At 40.9% G+C, this 17,832-nt stretch overlaps 1 protein-coding gene across 1 annotated transcript in view; it reads right to left on the bottom strand.

Annotated features, from left to right (window-relative positions):
- Positions 1 to 3,423: 3,423 nt before the first annotated feature.
- Positions 3,424 to 17,832, bottom strand: part of CFH (complement factor H) — a 35,354-nt gene continuing 20,945 nt past the window's right edge. The window contains exons 13-23 of the mRNA XM_014943567.1: positions 17,124 to 17,306; positions 14,646 to 14,828; positions 14,009 to 14,197; positions 12,503 to 12,682; positions 10,779 to 10,985; positions 10,001 to 10,177; positions 9,138 to 9,314; positions 8,828 to 9,004; positions 7,359 to 7,541; positions 6,439 to 6,639; positions 3,424 to 3,824 (exon numbers count right to left, since the gene is read on the bottom strand). Coding sequence (XP_014799053.1) covers positions 3,805 to 3,824; positions 6,439 to 6,639; positions 7,359 to 7,541; positions 8,828 to 9,004; positions 9,138 to 9,314; positions 10,001 to 10,177; positions 10,779 to 10,985; positions 12,503 to 12,682; positions 14,009 to 14,197; positions 14,646 to 14,828; positions 17,124 to 17,306 — 1,877 coding nt within the window. The 3' untranslated portion in view covers positions 3,424 to 3,804. The remainder of the gene's footprint in view (positions 3,825 to 6,438; positions 6,640 to 7,358; positions 7,542 to 8,827; positions 9,005 to 9,137; positions 9,315 to 10,000; positions 10,178 to 10,778; positions 10,986 to 12,502; positions 12,683 to 14,008; positions 14,198 to 14,645; positions 14,829 to 17,123; positions 17,307 to 17,832) is intronic.

Here is a 17,832-nt window from a genome sequence, read left to right as displayed (position 1 = left end):
TCCTGGAACTCATGTGTCTCAGTAATCTGCCTAAAGCCATAAAATTACCATTTTCCTTAATTCTGCTTTTTATATAAAAAAAAGTATCAATTTATTCATTTCTCATGCATACACAAAATAAATACTGAACTGTACCACTGAGTGAAGTCAAGGACCAAACTTTTAATAGTGCCTTTGACAGGGCAACTGCTCAGTTGAACACTATGCACTCAGTGAGAAAAATGCATCCTTACTTACCAGAAAGTTTAAGGTCAAAATTAATGAAAGTAATTCCATTGTATCATTTAGCTAGAGGCAGAGAGGGAGGGAGGGAAACAAAAGATGGTAGTGACAAATTTGACTTTTACATTTCTTTTTCTATACTGTAGTGTTGCTAACTCAATAACTTAGCAGGGATATTACATTTGCTGATGTGCTGTCATTGGTAGTTTCAAAAAAACAGAGCAGCAGCTGGATTCCTGAAAAGGCTCACAATGAAAAGAAGCTGCAATGAGGTGGCAATGAGGCAGTGCTCCAAGTACACCAAATGCACCAAGACAGCAAGACTCACCTTACAAGTGTGAGGATTCCCAGCAAGGCCCAATCAGTGCAGCTGTACAGGAGATGCCAAAAGTAATCTTTGCATTTCTGCAACTTGGATTTATTTACTTACTTGGAGTTTGTAGTACAGGTGATATAGTTGATCGCTGTCTTCAGTTGATCACTGTATTATCACTACCACTGTATTCATAATATTGGTTAATGTTGTCTACATTCATATATTGTCAAGCTGTCTTCTTATTCTGCTACTGACATTCCATACAGTTTTCTGCACTTGTATTTCCACCAGACCTCCAGCTCTGGGCTGTGGCTATAGCCAGGACAGGGTGGATCTGCTAACAGCAGTGGATGGCAGATGAGGCGTTTGTAAGGCTGCTAAAATGAATGCAAAAAATAAATGCACTACAGTACCTTTTACAGTAGCAAGTACAGTACAGTAGCTACAGTAGCAAGTACTGGCAGTATTTTCTTACAAGAGGCTTCACCAAAGTTTGAAAAAAACCTGTCACGTTCTCTTTTACTTTCAAAATGAACATTTAAATACACTGTCTACCTCTCTGCACAGTCCCAGACAGCTGAAGGGAACATCTCTGACAAGATGGCAAGGGGAGCAAATGCAATGAATTCCTAGACACAGAAATAATTTCACACTAGAAGGCCTATGTGCTCATTGATTCAGGCTGCAAGAAGACTCAAGTGCCCTCACAGATCAAAGCTGGTCTATGTGGCCTGCGGTGTGACAGCCTACACTACTAACATGACCCATGGTCTTGAAAAACTACAAGTTACAGAATAACATGACAACTGTCAAGGGAAAGGTGATGTTAGTCATTGTGTTTGCCGTCACTTACTTGGCTTTCCACCTTGGCTATTTGTCATAGGTGGAAACACGGCGTGACACTAGTAAACTCAGTTTAAGTGGACCTTTAAACACACACAGAGACACATATTTTCTATGCATCTTCCAACACTATTTGCTGACAAAAGACTACATTCTACTTTGTCACCATATTGTCTTCTGTATATTATTTAAACCATTTTTACTGCAGAAGGAAGAACATATTTCCCCAATGCTACTTGGCTTTGCATCTTTTACAATCGAGAAGCCTCAAAAGAAGCTTTTAAACATTTATCTTTAAGTTTAGCAAAATTTTGTAAAGTACTGGATTGAGTACAACACACAACTTAAAAGCATGACTGAAAAAAATTGTAGAGGTTTGTCTTCATGTTCTGAATGCTTATTTTTTAAATATCTTACTAGCATTAGCTAATATCTTAAGGCACAATATACTAAGGGCAAGGTTCATCGTTAACAATAGCACATTTAAATGTGCATTTCAAATAGCCGCCTTCATGATTTCTTTTTTTTTTTATCAACTTCCTGTCAAGTGTAATTAGAGAGACATTTTTACCTCTTAACGGGGCTGATGAAGAGTTCATACTGAAGTAGGTTGTCAGCTTTGCCATTTTCTTGTTGTTTGCTTGTGTGTTATCTTCTGTCTGCAGTTTCTTTGCAAGGAATCTTTTTGAGCCGCCTGTCCATTTTGTGAGGGTTAGTTTGGGTAAAACTAAATATAATCCACAAATGTTCTTAACCAGGCACACATAAACCGCAATGCACTACAAAATGCTGAAAGCAAACGAATGAGTGAAGGTGCTTCTGTGAACACCTCCACATTGTGGAGCACCCACCCTCCACCCAGGACATGCATGGTCATACAGACCATGCACAGCCCAAGTGAAATTGCCACTGTCTAATGTGAATATTCAATATGAGTAAAACTTAGTTGTTGTTGTTTTTTTGGGGTTTTTTTTGACAAAAATAAATATAAATAGAAGTTTTAATATTTTCTTCCTGCCCCGCAATGGATCATCTTCCAAACCCCTTGGGGTGCATGCACCCCACTGTTCTAGAGGACCTTCAGCGGTGATTTACCTGGTCTTGAGCCATTGCCAATGCAACAACAGACCTCTGTCTGCTCAGGGAGTCAGCTCACCTTTGCTCTCTTCACACCTTATTCTAAAACAAAATATGTCCAGTACTTTGTTACAGAACTGCCAAGCAAAGATTTAACTGTTCTGAAATCTCCCTTATCATCCAGCAAAAGGAACAACAGAAGAAGTATTTGTTGAGTCATTTTGTTAGAGAGAAATCAACCCATATTAATACCCCACATAAATACTGAGATAGGCTCCTTTAACTATACACAAATACAGCATGCTGGTTTAGTTGATTTTTCATGACCTTAGTGGAATTAGATGAGGTTAAAGAAAAGCACCCTCTGAGATGAAGGCACTAAAGACCAATGCAAGATGACTCCTTGCTGCACAGTGCCAGGTCAGCTGCCCACACTGCCTTTCAAAAAATCTGAGAAAAGTGAACAGCAAGTAAAGAAATTGCATATCATTTACAAAACCCAACAGGTAAGAGGCAGTGAAAAACACTCCCCCACCCAGAGAGACATCAATGACACACAAACATGTTAGCAGTTTCCACACAGCAGCTGCAATGTGTTATCATCAGATCAACTGCCAAAAATTCAAGGTTCTGGCCCCATCAAGACACCATCACAAACTCTCCTAGAAAATGTAAGGGCGGCAGGTCCTGTTCCAGGACCTGAACCAAGAAGACATTCCCACCTCCGTTCAGAAATCCCAGTTACTTGCATCCCAGCATCTTGCCCTTCCAGCCAATGTCAGTGAGGCTCAAATCCCCCCACTGGCTCTGTGGTCTAGAGACTTGAGTCATTTAAAGGAGACTCCACTCACTTGCTCATCCTGATCAGGTGGTAAGGACACCCACCACTGCCATGACCCCAGGGTATTTTCCAGGCAAGTACATGGAGAAGAAGTGAGGAGCAGACAAAGCCAAACACACTCTACTTGCTGATAATCAAATTACCTGTGGGCTTTAATTCTTGTCTCAGTATGCCACCAAAGCCAGCCTATTTAAGGACACAATCGGTAATAAAAATAACAGTGAGATCAATATAGAATGGATAAAATGTAAGCATGAGCATTTGGATGGATAAAATGTAAACACATTTACAAAATGTAAATACATTTACAAAAATGGATAAAATGTGGATAAAATGTAAATAAAATCATTCAATAATAAAAAGAAAAAAACTACAAACTTCAAGACAGAACATTGGCTAACAAAGCACAGTGAAACAGGAAAAGCCAGGGAAGTTGAGCTGAAATCACTGGGTCAGTCGAGGGATCTTTCATTTCCAGAGCTGGGCTCCTTCATGCCATTTCCATTTATCCATATATGCCTCCAGCTTAAAGAGAAAAAAGGGGGAAAGGTGTGAAGACCAAGTCTCACACACTACAATGGCTCCTCAGAGCAGTGGACAGGCAATTTCGGAAAATCTGCCTCCCACAGCATCCCCTCCCCATCCCAGCTCCATGTCCTTGGCACCAAGCACTTATATCCACATGTAGGATACTTAATCACTCCATCCATGCACTGTGCTCTGAATGTCTCAGGGCATGAAACTTGCTGGTACAGCCATTTGCATTCAAATAAAATATAATCCCCAGAGAGATAGGTGAAAGTGCTTGACCACCATGACGACTGCAGTCAAATATTCATTGAATCATAGAACTGTCTATGTTGGAAGGGACCTTTAGGATCATCTAGTCCAACCATCAACCTAACTCTGATAAAAAACCATCACTAAACCATGTCACTAAGCACTATGTCAACCTGTCTTTTAAATACCTCCAGGGATGGTGCTTCAACCACTTCCCTGGGCAGCCCATTCCAATGCTTGATAACCCTTTCCGTGTAAAAATTTTTCATAATATCCAGCCTGAACCTCCCCTGGCACAACTTGAGGCAATTTCTTCTTGTTCTATTGCCTGTGACTTGGAGAAGAGACCGACCCCTGACTCTCTCATGCAGTTGTAGAGGGTGATAAGGTCTCCCCTCAGCCTCCTTTTCTCCAGGCTGAACAACCCCAGCTCCCTCAGCCTCTCCTTATAAGACTTATTCTCCAGACCCCTCACCAGCTTCATTGCCAATCTCTGGACCCACTGCAGCACCCCAATGTCTTTTTTGCAGGAAGGGGCCCAAAACTGGACACAGTACTCAAGGTGGGGCCTCACCAGTGCTGAGTACAGGGGGACAAACACCTCCCGAGTCCTACTTAGCACGCTGTTCCTGATAACAGGCCAGGATGTTGTTGGCCTTTTTGGCCACCTGGGCACACTGCTGGCTCTTGTTCAGCCGACAGTCAACCCATACCCCCAGGTCCTTTTCTGCCAGGCAGCTCCAGCCACTCTGCCCCCAGCCTGTAGCGCTGCATGGGGTTGTTGTGACCCAAGTGCAGGACCCGGCACTTGACCTTATTGAACCTCATCCCACTGGCCTCAGCCCATCCATCCAGCCTGTCCAGATCCCTCTGCAAAGCCTTTCTGCCCTCCAGCAGGTCAACACTCCCACCCAAGTTGGTCTCGTCTGCAAACTTACTGAGGGTGCACTCGATCCCCTCGTCTAAGTCATTGATAAAGATGTTAAAGAGAACTGGCCCAAATACCGAGCCCTGTGGGACACCACTCGTGACCGGCCACCAACTGGATTTAACTCCATTGACCACCACTCTCTGGGCACAGTTCTCCAGCCAGTTTTTAACCCAGCAAAGTGTGCTCCCACCCCACAGGCAGCCAATTTCTCCAGGAGGAGACTGTGGGAGACTGTATCAAAGGCCTTACTAACGTCCAGGTAAACAACATCCACAGCCTTTCCCTCATCCACCAAGCGGGTCACTTTGTCATAGAAGGAGATCAAGTTTGTCAAGCAGGACTTGCCCTTCGTGAACCTGTGCTGGCTGGGCCTGATTGCCTGGGTGTCCTTCACGTGTCACATAATGGCACTCAAGATGATCTGTTCCATGACCTTCCCAGGCACCAAGGTGAAACTGACAGGCCTGTACTTCCCTGGATCATGCTGCTCACCCTTCTTGTGGATGGGCATCACATTTGCTAGATGCCAGTCAGCTGGGACCTCCCCAGTTTGCCAGGACTGCTGGTAAATGATGGAAAGTAGCTCAGTGAGCACTTTTGCCAGCTTCCTCAGTACCCTCGGGTGGATCCCATCTGGCCCCATAGACTTGTTTATATCCAGGTGTTGGAGCAGGTCCCTCACCAGCTCCCTTTGGATGACGGGGGATTTATTCTGCTCCCTGCCCCTACCTGCTAGCTCAGGGGTCTGGGTATCCAGGGAACAACCTACCCTACTACTGAAGACTGAGGCAAAGAAGAAATTCAGTACCTCAGCCTTTGTCACTATGTTACCTCCCACATTCAATAGAGGATGGAGATTCTCCCAAGTCCTCCTCTTTTTACTAATATATTTATAGAAATTCTTTTTATTGTTTTTAACATCCATGGCCAGGTTAAGTTCTAGTTGGGCTTTGCCCTTTTTAATCTTTATCTTTTCCCTGCATAGCCTTACAACACCTTTGTAATCTTTCTGAGTGGCCTGCCCCTTTTTCCAAAGGCCTTAAACTTTCCTTTTTTCCCCTGAGTTGTGACAATACTCTTTGTTCAGCCATTGTTTCCATCGTCCTGCTATGCACTGTACAGTTCTCTGGAAAAAGTAGTTCCATTATTTGCCTGTAGACTTCACACTGGACAACCGATGCTCTGAAACTGTTAGTACCAGCTGAGAGCCCCTGAGAGCCCACTCCCTAGGAGTCTTTCCAGCTCAGGTATGCCAGTCAACGGCTTCTTGGGTACTGCCCCTCAATGCCTGCAGCTTGCAGGATGCTCCCACACCCTGACTCCTCCTCAGGTGCTTCCCCAGGGAATCTAAATACCTTCCCATTGGCTTCAGCACTAAAAATGCAACAATGCAGCAAATAAGTTGTGGCTGGAGTGGAGGTGACTTACCTCTTGGCTTGCACCGTGGATATTCTAATCTCCCCTCTATACATTGCACCCTGAAGGGGGAGGACGCTGGGTCCTCCGAATATCCTCTTCTACACTGAAATTCAATGTAGTCACCCGATGTGGAATACAGCTTTCGTCTTTCAAGCCATCTCAGCTTAATATTGTTTCTGGCCATGTCTTCTTCAGATGCAGTACAGGCCACTTGAAAAAGGCAAGAGAAGAATGTCACCACTTCATATAGATGCACCATGAATAACTTTTTTCCCCTAGAGCCTACAGAAGTTCTTTACATCACAAAATGCTTCCAGCTTTGCAACAGAAACAACATTCACATCCAAGTAAAAGGGAAAAAAGTCGATGGCTGAAAACCCACACAGAAGCCTTCTTACTCTGACAGCACACAGGGCAAGATCAAAGCATGGCTAGCGGAAGTCACCAGGCACCAATGAACTTCCCTGTGTCTTTTTTGAGATTCCCCCTTCACCTCTGCTGAGCACTTCTCTAAATTTGTTTCCTCATGGCCATGTCATGGACTCACCTCCAGATTTCCCCAGCACTCCACACACTCAGACCCATCCTCCCAGCTCACAGCCTGCTGACCACAGCAGTGTCTCCAACTCGGGAGCATGTGGAAGTCCTGCATGGTGATGGCAATCCCCTCACACAGGGGAGTTCAGCCAAACTCCCTCCTGAAACCGTTGGTGTGGACAAGGGAGAGCAGGCAGCAGAGGGGACTACATGAGCTAACTTCAAAAAGAAACTCCTTCTGGACAAAAGAAGGACTCATTATTGTTCTGCCCTGCTGTCATCGCAGAGCCAGCACAAGTGTTGCTGTACAACTGATGCCCTCAGGCATCAGAGCAAAAGAAAACTGGAGCAGTCATGCAGTCTTTGGCCACACAGCATGTGCTTCAACCTACCCAGGCAAACTGGGGGGCTTGTCCACTGTCCGTTAGTACACGTGATATAGTGAGATCCTTTCATGACATACATATTTGGGCATTTGTATTCCACTCTTTCACCATGTGAATATTCGTTCCTGGGGAAGGAACAAAGGTCTCCATTTTCAATAACTGGAGGTGGTCCACATTTCCTACTTCTACCTGAAAGAAAATTCCCAATCAGAGAGAAAGCCATGACAGTTTAATTGCAATGGAGGCCTGGCACAAATCTACAAGACAATATGTGTGCACTAGTCTGAGAGACCCGGAGGAAAGCAGAGAAAACCAAATACCTGGCAGGTGAAAAAGAGCAAGAGTTTCTCATTTCTCCAGTGCTGGAACTCACAAGTGCCAGTTTACCCCGTTTGTCCCCAGCTGAAGTGCCTGTAGATGTCTGCATGACTTTCTCTCACCCTGCATAGTGGTGTAGCATTTGGCAGAGCTCTTTCTGCAGAAGAACCTGACACCCACCTCCTCCCTGTACTGCCTGAGCATTGAGAAAAGCAGAACCAATTGCAAACGATAACAACCGTCACTGAACTGCAAAACTGTATTCACTAATGGGATAGCCCTTGGGCTCACTTATTGCTACTGGAGAGTTCACACATGCCAACCCTGAAGCAGTGCTACCTCACAGATTTTTTATACCTACTCAAGCATCACAATGCTGCCAAGTTTGGCCTTCCAACAGACCTGCACTGGGAAATCTTCAGAGAAGACCCAGATCCCTTGGTACCAGCAATGACACTCTTTGCACTTGGCACTGTGGTCTACAGCCACAATATGGAGTCTTAATATGGTCTTAATTCATCTGCTGTTTCTGCACCCCTTTCAGTTCCCAGCTGGGTAGCATTTGAGTCAAATGCTGCTGCGTTGGCTCATGTGCTGAAACTTTCTGTATGTCTCATGAAAACAAATGAGATTATTCAATGCACTCGTGAAATCCTAGGAGGCACCAACAAAGTACCAAGGTATCAGCTCACGCATCAAATTCTGCCTTCAGTTGATTTAATGGTTCATTTGACTCCAGAGCACTCAATATAGCAATGCATCATCTGCATTATCCGGTTGTCAACTAGCAGGGAAGCTATGGGCTCTATTCTCCAACATGAATGGCAAAATTTCTCAATCTCTTCTTATCAGGAAGGCACAGCGAGAAAATTCTAAGAAGTCTAAGGCTTGTGTCTCATAATTAGACCCAGCCAGCAACTGCTCTCAGCCACAGGGTGATTTTCCAGATAGAGACCTCTCAAGTGAAGCCAGCTGGGTCACTCAGCTGGTAAGCTCATCTGACGAGATAACTGCGAAAATGTCTTTTTCCTGAGTGTGCCAGATATGTTGTGTTTGTACACAGTAATGAGACTGAAATTTGGAGAAGTAAATGACACAGAGTCAGCTTCATGACAGTCTCACTGACAAGTGACTGTATGAAGAGAGAGAGAAATTACCTTTGCACATTGGCAGCTCTGTCCAGTTCCCATTCTGACATGCTACAGTGGAAGCCCCAGTCATCTGAAAACCTTGCCAGCACTTATAGCTAGCACTCTCTCCAGGCATATACGTTGACTTTTTAACACCGTCAACTTTACCACCAGCAATTTCTGGAGGAGGTCCGCATGTCACAGCTGAAAAAAGACACCACTGCAGTCACTTTTGCAGGTACATAAAGAAAACAAAAGTAAAATAGATAGTCTTTAGAGTATTTAGGTAAACAGTCCCCTCTCCGCTAACTGGCAAGATGAAAGCACAGATTCGTACCTCCACAGGTTGGTGCTTGTGACCATTCTCTCTCTATACAAGTGACATAATTTTCACCCATCATTTGAAGATCGCTTGTACATTCATAATGCACTCTGTCGCCAGGAAGATACCTCTCCTGCTGAGGACTTGTAATATAAGCATTGGGAATTTCAGGTGCAGCTCCACAGCTAACATCTGGAAAGAGAGGCGCATTTAAGAATAGTAGTGCAGCAATATTACAACCACAGAATACTGTATTCTGAAGCAACATTGCTCCTGATGAGCAAAAATGGTTTGTGTATTGCAGATCATTTTCTACAAGTAGAAAAGGAAGATTATTCTGCAGCACTTTACCAGTCAATATTATTTTTGCCTAGAGTTACTAAGAAGAGAAAAGGAGCTGCTGAGATCAGCCAAAGGTGCAGATTGGTGCCGTACAGCATTGTGTGCCAAAGGGCTGCAGAGTGAAGTAATTTGTTTACTATTGTAAAGTAACTTTCCGAAACTGACATTCTTAGTGATGAAGAATGTCTTGTAATATTAAAGAATATTAAAGAGTATCTTATTTTATTCTTAATAACCTAAAATACCTTACCACTTATCTCCTCCTTTGCAGCCAGCATCCATTCCCCCATAACCCTCTCTCTGTTTGATTTCAGCAGTGAGCTAATTTTCAGCTAGTAGCTTTAGCCCACAGGGAAAACAATTTCTTTGCTCGTCTACCCTGCTTGTTGTTTCTCAGGAGCCAGAAAAATAGGTGTTGTAGCAGCCCATTCAGAGCAAGGCACTGGCCTGACTCACGTGCCTGAGTTGACATTATTTTAATTCACAGCATGAAAGACTAAGACTGATCATAGACTGCTTCGAAGTAGAACCTGTACCATCACAGAAGGGTGGTGCTGTCCAATTTCCTTCTCTGCAAATAATTTCAGGGGGACCAACAAGCAGGAACCCTACATCACACTGGTAGCGAATTGTTTCACCAGGCTCATAAGTTTTCTTGTCTCTGCCTTCAACTTGAGCATCGGCAACTTTTGGAAAACTTCCACATGACATTTCTGAAAAGATACAGAAAGTTGATGCTTATGCTAATGTGAAACACACAGAATGAGTGTCCAATTTCCATCCAACAATTGCTTTAGAGAACTTTTTCTAACATCAGCACAGTCATCCATTGACAATGAATTTTATTTAATCTTCCATATGCTATCATTTATATAAGTCATTTCCCTAAACAGATATGGACTTCAGTCACTGCAATATTTACAACCTGTTTCTAACCATGCCAGAAAACTTTAATAAAGGCTTCTGTCCCTTACTACACAGAAGTGGTTTCCATCACTGGAGCACCCAAGCAACTCCTAGTCACTAGTGTGTTCTGTAGAAAACAGAACCTTGGATTATGATGATGTGCCCAGGACTTACCTGGCAGAGATACAAACTGAACAAAGATTGCAAGAATACAAAGAAATATTTAAAATCTAAACTGCACTCAAAAAGTCAGCCTTGCACCAATCAGGATTGCTCTGAAGACATCCATGAGGGATGATAAGACACAGCAAAATATGGAGTTATTGGCTCTTACTAGCCAAGCTGCAGTTTAAAAGTATTTCAATTTCATTGCTAAATGCACTTCAAAAAAAGTATTTTTGATATTACCCAAGCATGTAGGAGCTGAAGTCCAGTTTCCCATAGAACAAATTATCTCTGATGGTCCAGCTAACATATATCCAGAACGAGAAACATACTTAAATCTAGCACCAGCCAGATAAATTGTTTCCCCTTCTTTTTGAATTTTTAAGTTTGGGTTTTCCAGCACGGGAATGTCAGCACATTCTATGGGTTGTGGTGGCAAACAGGGTCTTTCTATAAAATATAGAAAACACAAATAAATAATAATGCAAAACAATTAATATCCAGTGATGCATGCTGTCTAAAATGGAAAAGAAAAAAAAGCCAATAATCCAAACATAAATGAAATGGTTTGAAAGGAAGATGAATAAATATCTAGGATATACAACACAAAACTACTGTCTCCTTCCCTTCTACACGGGATTTCTTTCTTTTCCTTTGAACCAAATTAAAGCCATTTTCCAGTTCATATGAAGGAGATACAGTTACAGCTTAGTATCAAGAACAGGGAAAATTTCACAGGCAGAGAAATAAAAGAGATATTATCTTGTTCTGTGATACCGAAAACGAGTTTCTAGAATATTAGCTATTAAATTTTTCCACCATTAATAAAGTTGTACTAATGTCCTGAGGTGTTTTGTGATGACATGATGAAAAAGAGAACAGAACTTAACAAAGTATTATAATGTATTTCTGAATACATATAATGGATTAAATCTCTATGAAGTCATCCTCAGTCAGGCCTGTTCGATGCTTTCTTCTCCTATACTACTGTAGAGTGGGTAGACTTAAATTATATTTTATATGCATTTTTAGTTAATTAATAAATTAGGTTTTATTAGCTGACACATCAATTTGAAAGCATATGTTTGCTCTGAATTCCACAATACAAAATGTCTAATTACAGTCAAAGTTCCTGTTCAGTAACTGGGACTGGGAATTTTATTTCAGTAAAAGTTGTTTTATGAACAGTTCAAGCATATTATTTTTTGTTATTTTTCTCCATGTCTGCCGCTTATTAGCAGAAATGGAGACTCAAAGGCAATGCAAAAGAAGAGAAATCTCATGACATCAGAATATTGCAGTTTAAAAATATAGACTTAGTTGGCACATTCTGCACATCAGTCACCAGCTGGCACCTCATTTTTCCTGTACTCATCTGTCTCCTACTCATTTCTTCTACCTCTTACTGAATTTTTGCTTACAAGATATCACCTGCATCGGTAATATTTTAACAATTGGATAAGAGATTCTTCAGTGTTTCCTAGAATAGATGGCCTGAGTCATATGCCATATCATTTCTACTCTTATTACAGGAAGAAGCCACAAAAAGAAAAAGAGAAAAATCAAGAAAGAATAAAAATGAAAAAAACCCCAAGATTGCTACTACTACAACTAAATAATACATAATACTGATTTTTTTCACCAGCATACTATTAAAGGCCCCCAGGCAAAACTGAGACTCCATTCTGCAGTATACTAAACAAACAAACACACAGCTCTTGTGGGAAAGTTTTACATGAAAGTTTTATATGCCATCTTAGATAAGTATGTGTAAATAAAAAGACTTACTGTCCAGCAGTTGGTTAACTGCCCTTTCTTAGCAACTTACACTCTATTGCCTTGCTGCGGTTACCTGTTCATGATAATCTTAACATAAATAATATCATCCTCCTGGAATTGATGACTGCAAAAAGCGTAACACAGAAATTCATATTAAAAGAAATAGAAAAAAAAAATCCACTACTGACCCACGCAGTAAGGTGGTGACTGCCATTTTCCTTCTATACACATTATCTCATTTTCACCAATGAGCTGGAAATTCTTCTGACATGAAAAAGTTATTTTACTCCCATTCTTGTAATTTCTTCCAGCTGTTATCTGTTGAGCATGAGGCACCTGAGGTGGAGGTGGGCAGGTACTATCCTCATCTAAGGACACATATTCATGTTATAATAGGGCATTACATAAAATGTAACAGTTCATCACAGATTACAACACTAGCAACTAAGAAAACACTGGTGATAATTCTTCAGTAGCTATCTCAAGCTTTAATTAATATCACGATCATTTTGTTCAGCTTCGGAAATGCCAGAGCTGCCTTCAGATGCTCATAAGCTTTCAACCTCATATAAAAGATAGTCACAGTTGCCTACACCAATCTAAGCTGAAGCTACTTACAGTCCCTTTCTCTCTCACACGCAGCTGCACACTCCTGTGTGCTCTCCCTGTTCCTCTCTCTATTGTGACTTAGTTTAGGAAATTAGGTGAATTAGTTTAGGAAAACTGGACTAACTTCTGGGGTTCTTGTTTTGCTTTTGTTCTATCATTGTTTTTTTCTTCAGACCTAGCTGATAACAGAGCTAACAGACAAAAAGAAACAAAGAAATAAACTTCAATTTTCCCACTCAAGACACAATGGGCTGCTCCCGCCAAAGGTAAGAAAAAGTGAGGGAAGGAGGTAGATCTAGAAAAGAGGAGACATAAGAAGGAGGAGACCTCAAGAGCTTGGTTTGTTGCTTCTAATGGTTCCAGAAAATTGGGAAGGTAGGGACACTTGATTTTGAAAGAGAATGCTCCCTCAAGTGATTGCTACCTTGTACTTGCTACCTTGTACTTCCCCCACTTCGAGGCATCATTTCCCGCAAATCTGACATAACAAAAGTAGGCAATGAGGCAATGATTGTTTTACAATGATGCCTTCTACAGGCAATATCCTGCAGGCATCTGGCCTTTGGAGTGTATTAGATAAGGGCAGTCTCCTCTAGCTCTGTGCTTTTGAGTTGGCCAGCTCAGCTTTTTTCTTGTTGTTTCACGCGGAAGCAATTGAAAAAAACAGAAGGAAAAGAAAAGAAAAAACAGGAATAGAAAAGTTTTGAATGTTTAAAGAAAATAAGGGAACTTTGGCTGGAGCTTGAGCTATGTGCTACTCTCACTGGCGCCATGGTAAAGGCCTTTTGAAGAACTGAGATTAAATTTACCATTGCATCTTTTCTCACATCAGAAGTGACAACTGTTCCATTTCTCAGAGCACAGATGATTAAATCTGCCTCACTAAAATACCGCATCTCTAAACCTAGTTAACTGTTCAAAAATTATTCCCTTAATTATTCATGACTATCCTGAAGCATATAAAAAAGTAAGCATACATATATAAGCATGCAAGCATTTCCATTTCAGGCTAATGACACAGCAATAACAATCATTTATCATTACTACATAAAAAGAAGAAATTGTATGCAAATCTAAAAACATACCTGTACATTCAATTTCTGGTAACCATTTTCCAGACACACACGTTGCCTGTTTAAAACTTTTGTCAGCTGATGTACATGTATAATTTATAAATCTATGGAACCTAGTCTCCTGTTTTGGCCTGAAAGGCGGACCGTTTCCATTGCGCACAAGCTCCACATGCGTTGGAACTACACACTGAGGATATGGATCTGAAAATAATCAACAAAAAGAGATAAAAATAGATTCAGTTAATATGTACATACTTATTCAGTGATGAAGAGGTCATCAGTTTCCTAATGCTACTTTATTGCAGGTATGTCCCAAGGCTTCTAAAGAGTTGTTACCAGGGAGGAACACTGGAAAATGGGTAAAAGCCACTGTACACCAAAGATGTACCCCCATACTTGATTTTACCCACTGTGCAAGTGTCAGCTTCTTTCGCCAAACCTACTCAGAGTGCTTACAAAGTTATAAGTGCAGAGTCTTTCCAGGATGAAGGACATGTTCACATTTAAAAGAGGAGTAAATAAAAAACTTAGCTGAGATGCATGAAACTATAGTATCTCTGGCTACATTCTGATTGCTGAAGTCCTTTAGATTTTGAATAGAACTATGTTACATGTGAAATATTATGGAAATATGATGGAAATAGATTACCAGCACAAAGAGGCAAAGGCTTCCATTCCCCATTAAGACATGTTATTGTCATTTTCTTAGAACTGCCAGAGGCTTGTTTACATCCACAAATTACTTCAGCCCCGTGCAAAAACTGTGTCTGGTCTTCCTGATGAAGAACAACATTTGGAATAGAGGAAGGTGATCCACATGGCATTTCGTCTTCTGTTGAGAAGAGCAGAAGTAATCCACAATGATATTGGAGTCATATATGAATAGCTGAAAGAACTTAAATAAAAAGAACTATATTTGCATTTAGTGACCCAACACAGCTGAGTATGTATATGTTTTAGTCAGTTTACAAAGTCCCTCTCCTGTCTTTTCCCTTCCTTTTCCATCTCTGCGGTAACTCCACGGCACGCTCCACAAGTAGCTTCAGCTAACACTAATTTCCCAAATTGTTTTTCATTGGTACATAAACCCTAAAGGGTAAGAAAACCTTCAAGTAATCCAACTCACCAGGATCCCTGATTCTGATCAGTCAAAAATTATATTTGATTAAACACCTACACATTTGTAATGCGTACTTTCAATTAGTATTATTACAAGAACTGAAAACCACTGCAACATCACTTAGTGGGCTGCAGCCCTGTCATCGCTATGTACTAACAGCAGTTCTTGCTTTGGGCTATCACTACTGCCATGATAGTGACAGCAAAGGTCAATGGCTTTCACAGATGAGTGCAGTATGTGAATAGGTTTTTTTTCTGAAGGAAGAAAAGGCCATGTAAGGGGAATAAGTCCATATGGCCTGCTCTTAATGTGGGAGAGGGAAGACGCATGATAAACTCAAAAATTGAATTTCAACAACCCAGCACTCAAGTTTGGACCACTCTTCTTTCAAGCCTGTGCACCAAAACTGTTCTCACTGGATCAAGGACTGAAAAGATGAAAGCTTCATACTGAACTTTTTTAAACCATCAGCGTTGCTCACAGAAGACGTCAGAATGTACATATATAGGAACAGAGTGAACTATTCCATAAAAACTCACCATCTATTGGTTGTGCTGTTAGATGATCATGAGCTATAAAAATGTCCTGAAATATTTTCTGTATTTAAAGATTTTCAGCTTGACTATTCCATTCTACTTCAATTCTGAGACACTGCCTTAACAATCAAATCGTAGTTTTGCACAAGTATTTTTTAATTCCTTTCACTGAAATTCATACTCTCAGGCTTGAGGTACACTACCTAATGACATGCACAGAAAGTGGGTGCTTTTGCTTAGTCAGGAGACTTGACTCTAGAACTATTCACCATTCCAATACGTGGACTATAAAAAACTGTTGGAGCATCTGACTCCAGCCTAGGGAAGACAGCAACATAGACAATGCATTCATAGTTATCGTGTTTGTAACCCGGTGCCCCAGTGTTGCCATTGCTAGAAAGTGGCCACAGAGTTTGTACTGAGCTCGCAGGACAACAGGATGGATGCTTATCAGGCCTACATTATCAAAACTGGTCCCGACCTGCCTAGGCTTGGTTTTACTTGTCCTAGCTGTAACAGCAATTTTTCTAGTGACCAGACTATAGCTATATATTTTACTTTTAGTTATCTCTGCATGGAACAACCATAGAAGTAACAAGACTTTAGTCTCTGTAGAGTAATTATGCCTCTAACATAATGATGCAGGTGAATAGAGGGCAGGTATAAGAGAATCTTTGAGAAGTGGGGACAAAGGTTGGGTGTGGCAGAGTAGAGGGATGGAGATGGCATAGCCCAGGACCCTGAGGCTATGAATAGCTCACAAAATGCCAGCATAGACCTGGAGCTGATCAAAACTGGTTTTAGGGGTAATACAAAGATCAAAGAACAAGTATTTAACATATTTAAAACACACTTAATATATCTAATTCGGAACATGTAGACCAGTAAAAAAAGGGCAAGTAAAAGCATGCTAGCAAACCTAAAAAATACCCTAAGCAGATCCTGTAAGGAGGAAGAGGAAACCATCAGCATCAACATGTCTTTCCTCCCAGTGAATGACTTCAGATAACTTGCTGTAACTTCACTTGAAAACATACCAGACTGAATCCATTGACTTTAGGACCCAAAGGGGCAGTGGAAGGGTGAGCATAACACCAAAATGGTAAAAAGAATAGCATGTATATAATAATTGTAAACAGATATTATAAACTGTTTGCATTGCTTAGATATGCAGTATTGTTTATATATTTATAATTATTCTTTACATATTAGGTATTTATTTTCTTTCTCTTTCTATAATAATTTGATCTGAACTCACAACAATTCTTTGAATGGACTGTTAAGATTTCAATTATAGTACTAATAAGGTTTTGGATTTACATACATTGTGCATTTATTTTTCATTCATAACATGATTTCGAATGTCACATGTTATACCTGCAAATCTTCAATTTTAATTTTGAAAATATCTGTGAACTATTAGCATACAGTGAATTACAGACTTCTCACAAGTAAGAGTTGTATAGATTACCAATGCAAGAGGGAGGAGATGACCATTGTCCATCAACACATTCTATTTCCTTCGATCCAACCAATTTAAATTTGGTGTTGCATTCATATTGCTTTCTGTCCCCATGCCGATAATGTTCCCCAGAGCCATCAGCAATAATTCCATTGGTAATCTCAGGTGGAGGTCCACAGTCTCTGGCCTTCACTGAAATCAAGAAATCAAATCTATGCTCTGAACTCAGTACTTTTAGTACAGTTATATGTTAAATGAAACATAAAATAAATTGAATTTGTTGTTTAAAGTTAAGAAAAATCAGTAAAACAGGTTAAACAGATGATTGGTTTATGCCTTTGAATATCTGGATTTATCCTGGGCTGGAGATCACCAACAGATATGCATGACCCTGGTTCACTCTATCTTTTACTTCCATGCACTGCCAATTGCCTGCTATGATAAATGAAGTGGCTGATAAAACCAACTCAGTTTTAAAAAAAAAAAAAAAAAAAAAAAAAAAATGTAAAAAGGGAAAAAACTTCAAATTTTTTAAAAAAAAAAAAAGAGAAAAAGGCAGTTGAATATGTTCTTCCTCTGTGAATCAGATTACTCCCACTATAGGGTTAGCTGAGTTGCTTGCTCACAGGCACAGGCTGCCAGATAAACAGAGAGCACTTCCTAGCATATATAGTGCTGTTACTCCTGCAAATTTTAGTACTCTCATCTGCAGCGATGG

Source organism: Calidris pugnax, unplaced genomic scaffold (genome assembly GCF_001431845.1).
Source record: "Calidris pugnax isolate Ruff unplaced genomic scaffold, ASM143184v1 scaffold63, whole genome shotgun sequence".
Lineage (NCBI taxonomy): Eukaryota > Metazoa > Chordata > Aves > Charadriiformes > Scolopacidae > Calidris > Calidris pugnax.
Note: the sequence above shows the minus strand (reverse complement) of the source record. Positions and strands in the feature narration are given on the sequence as shown.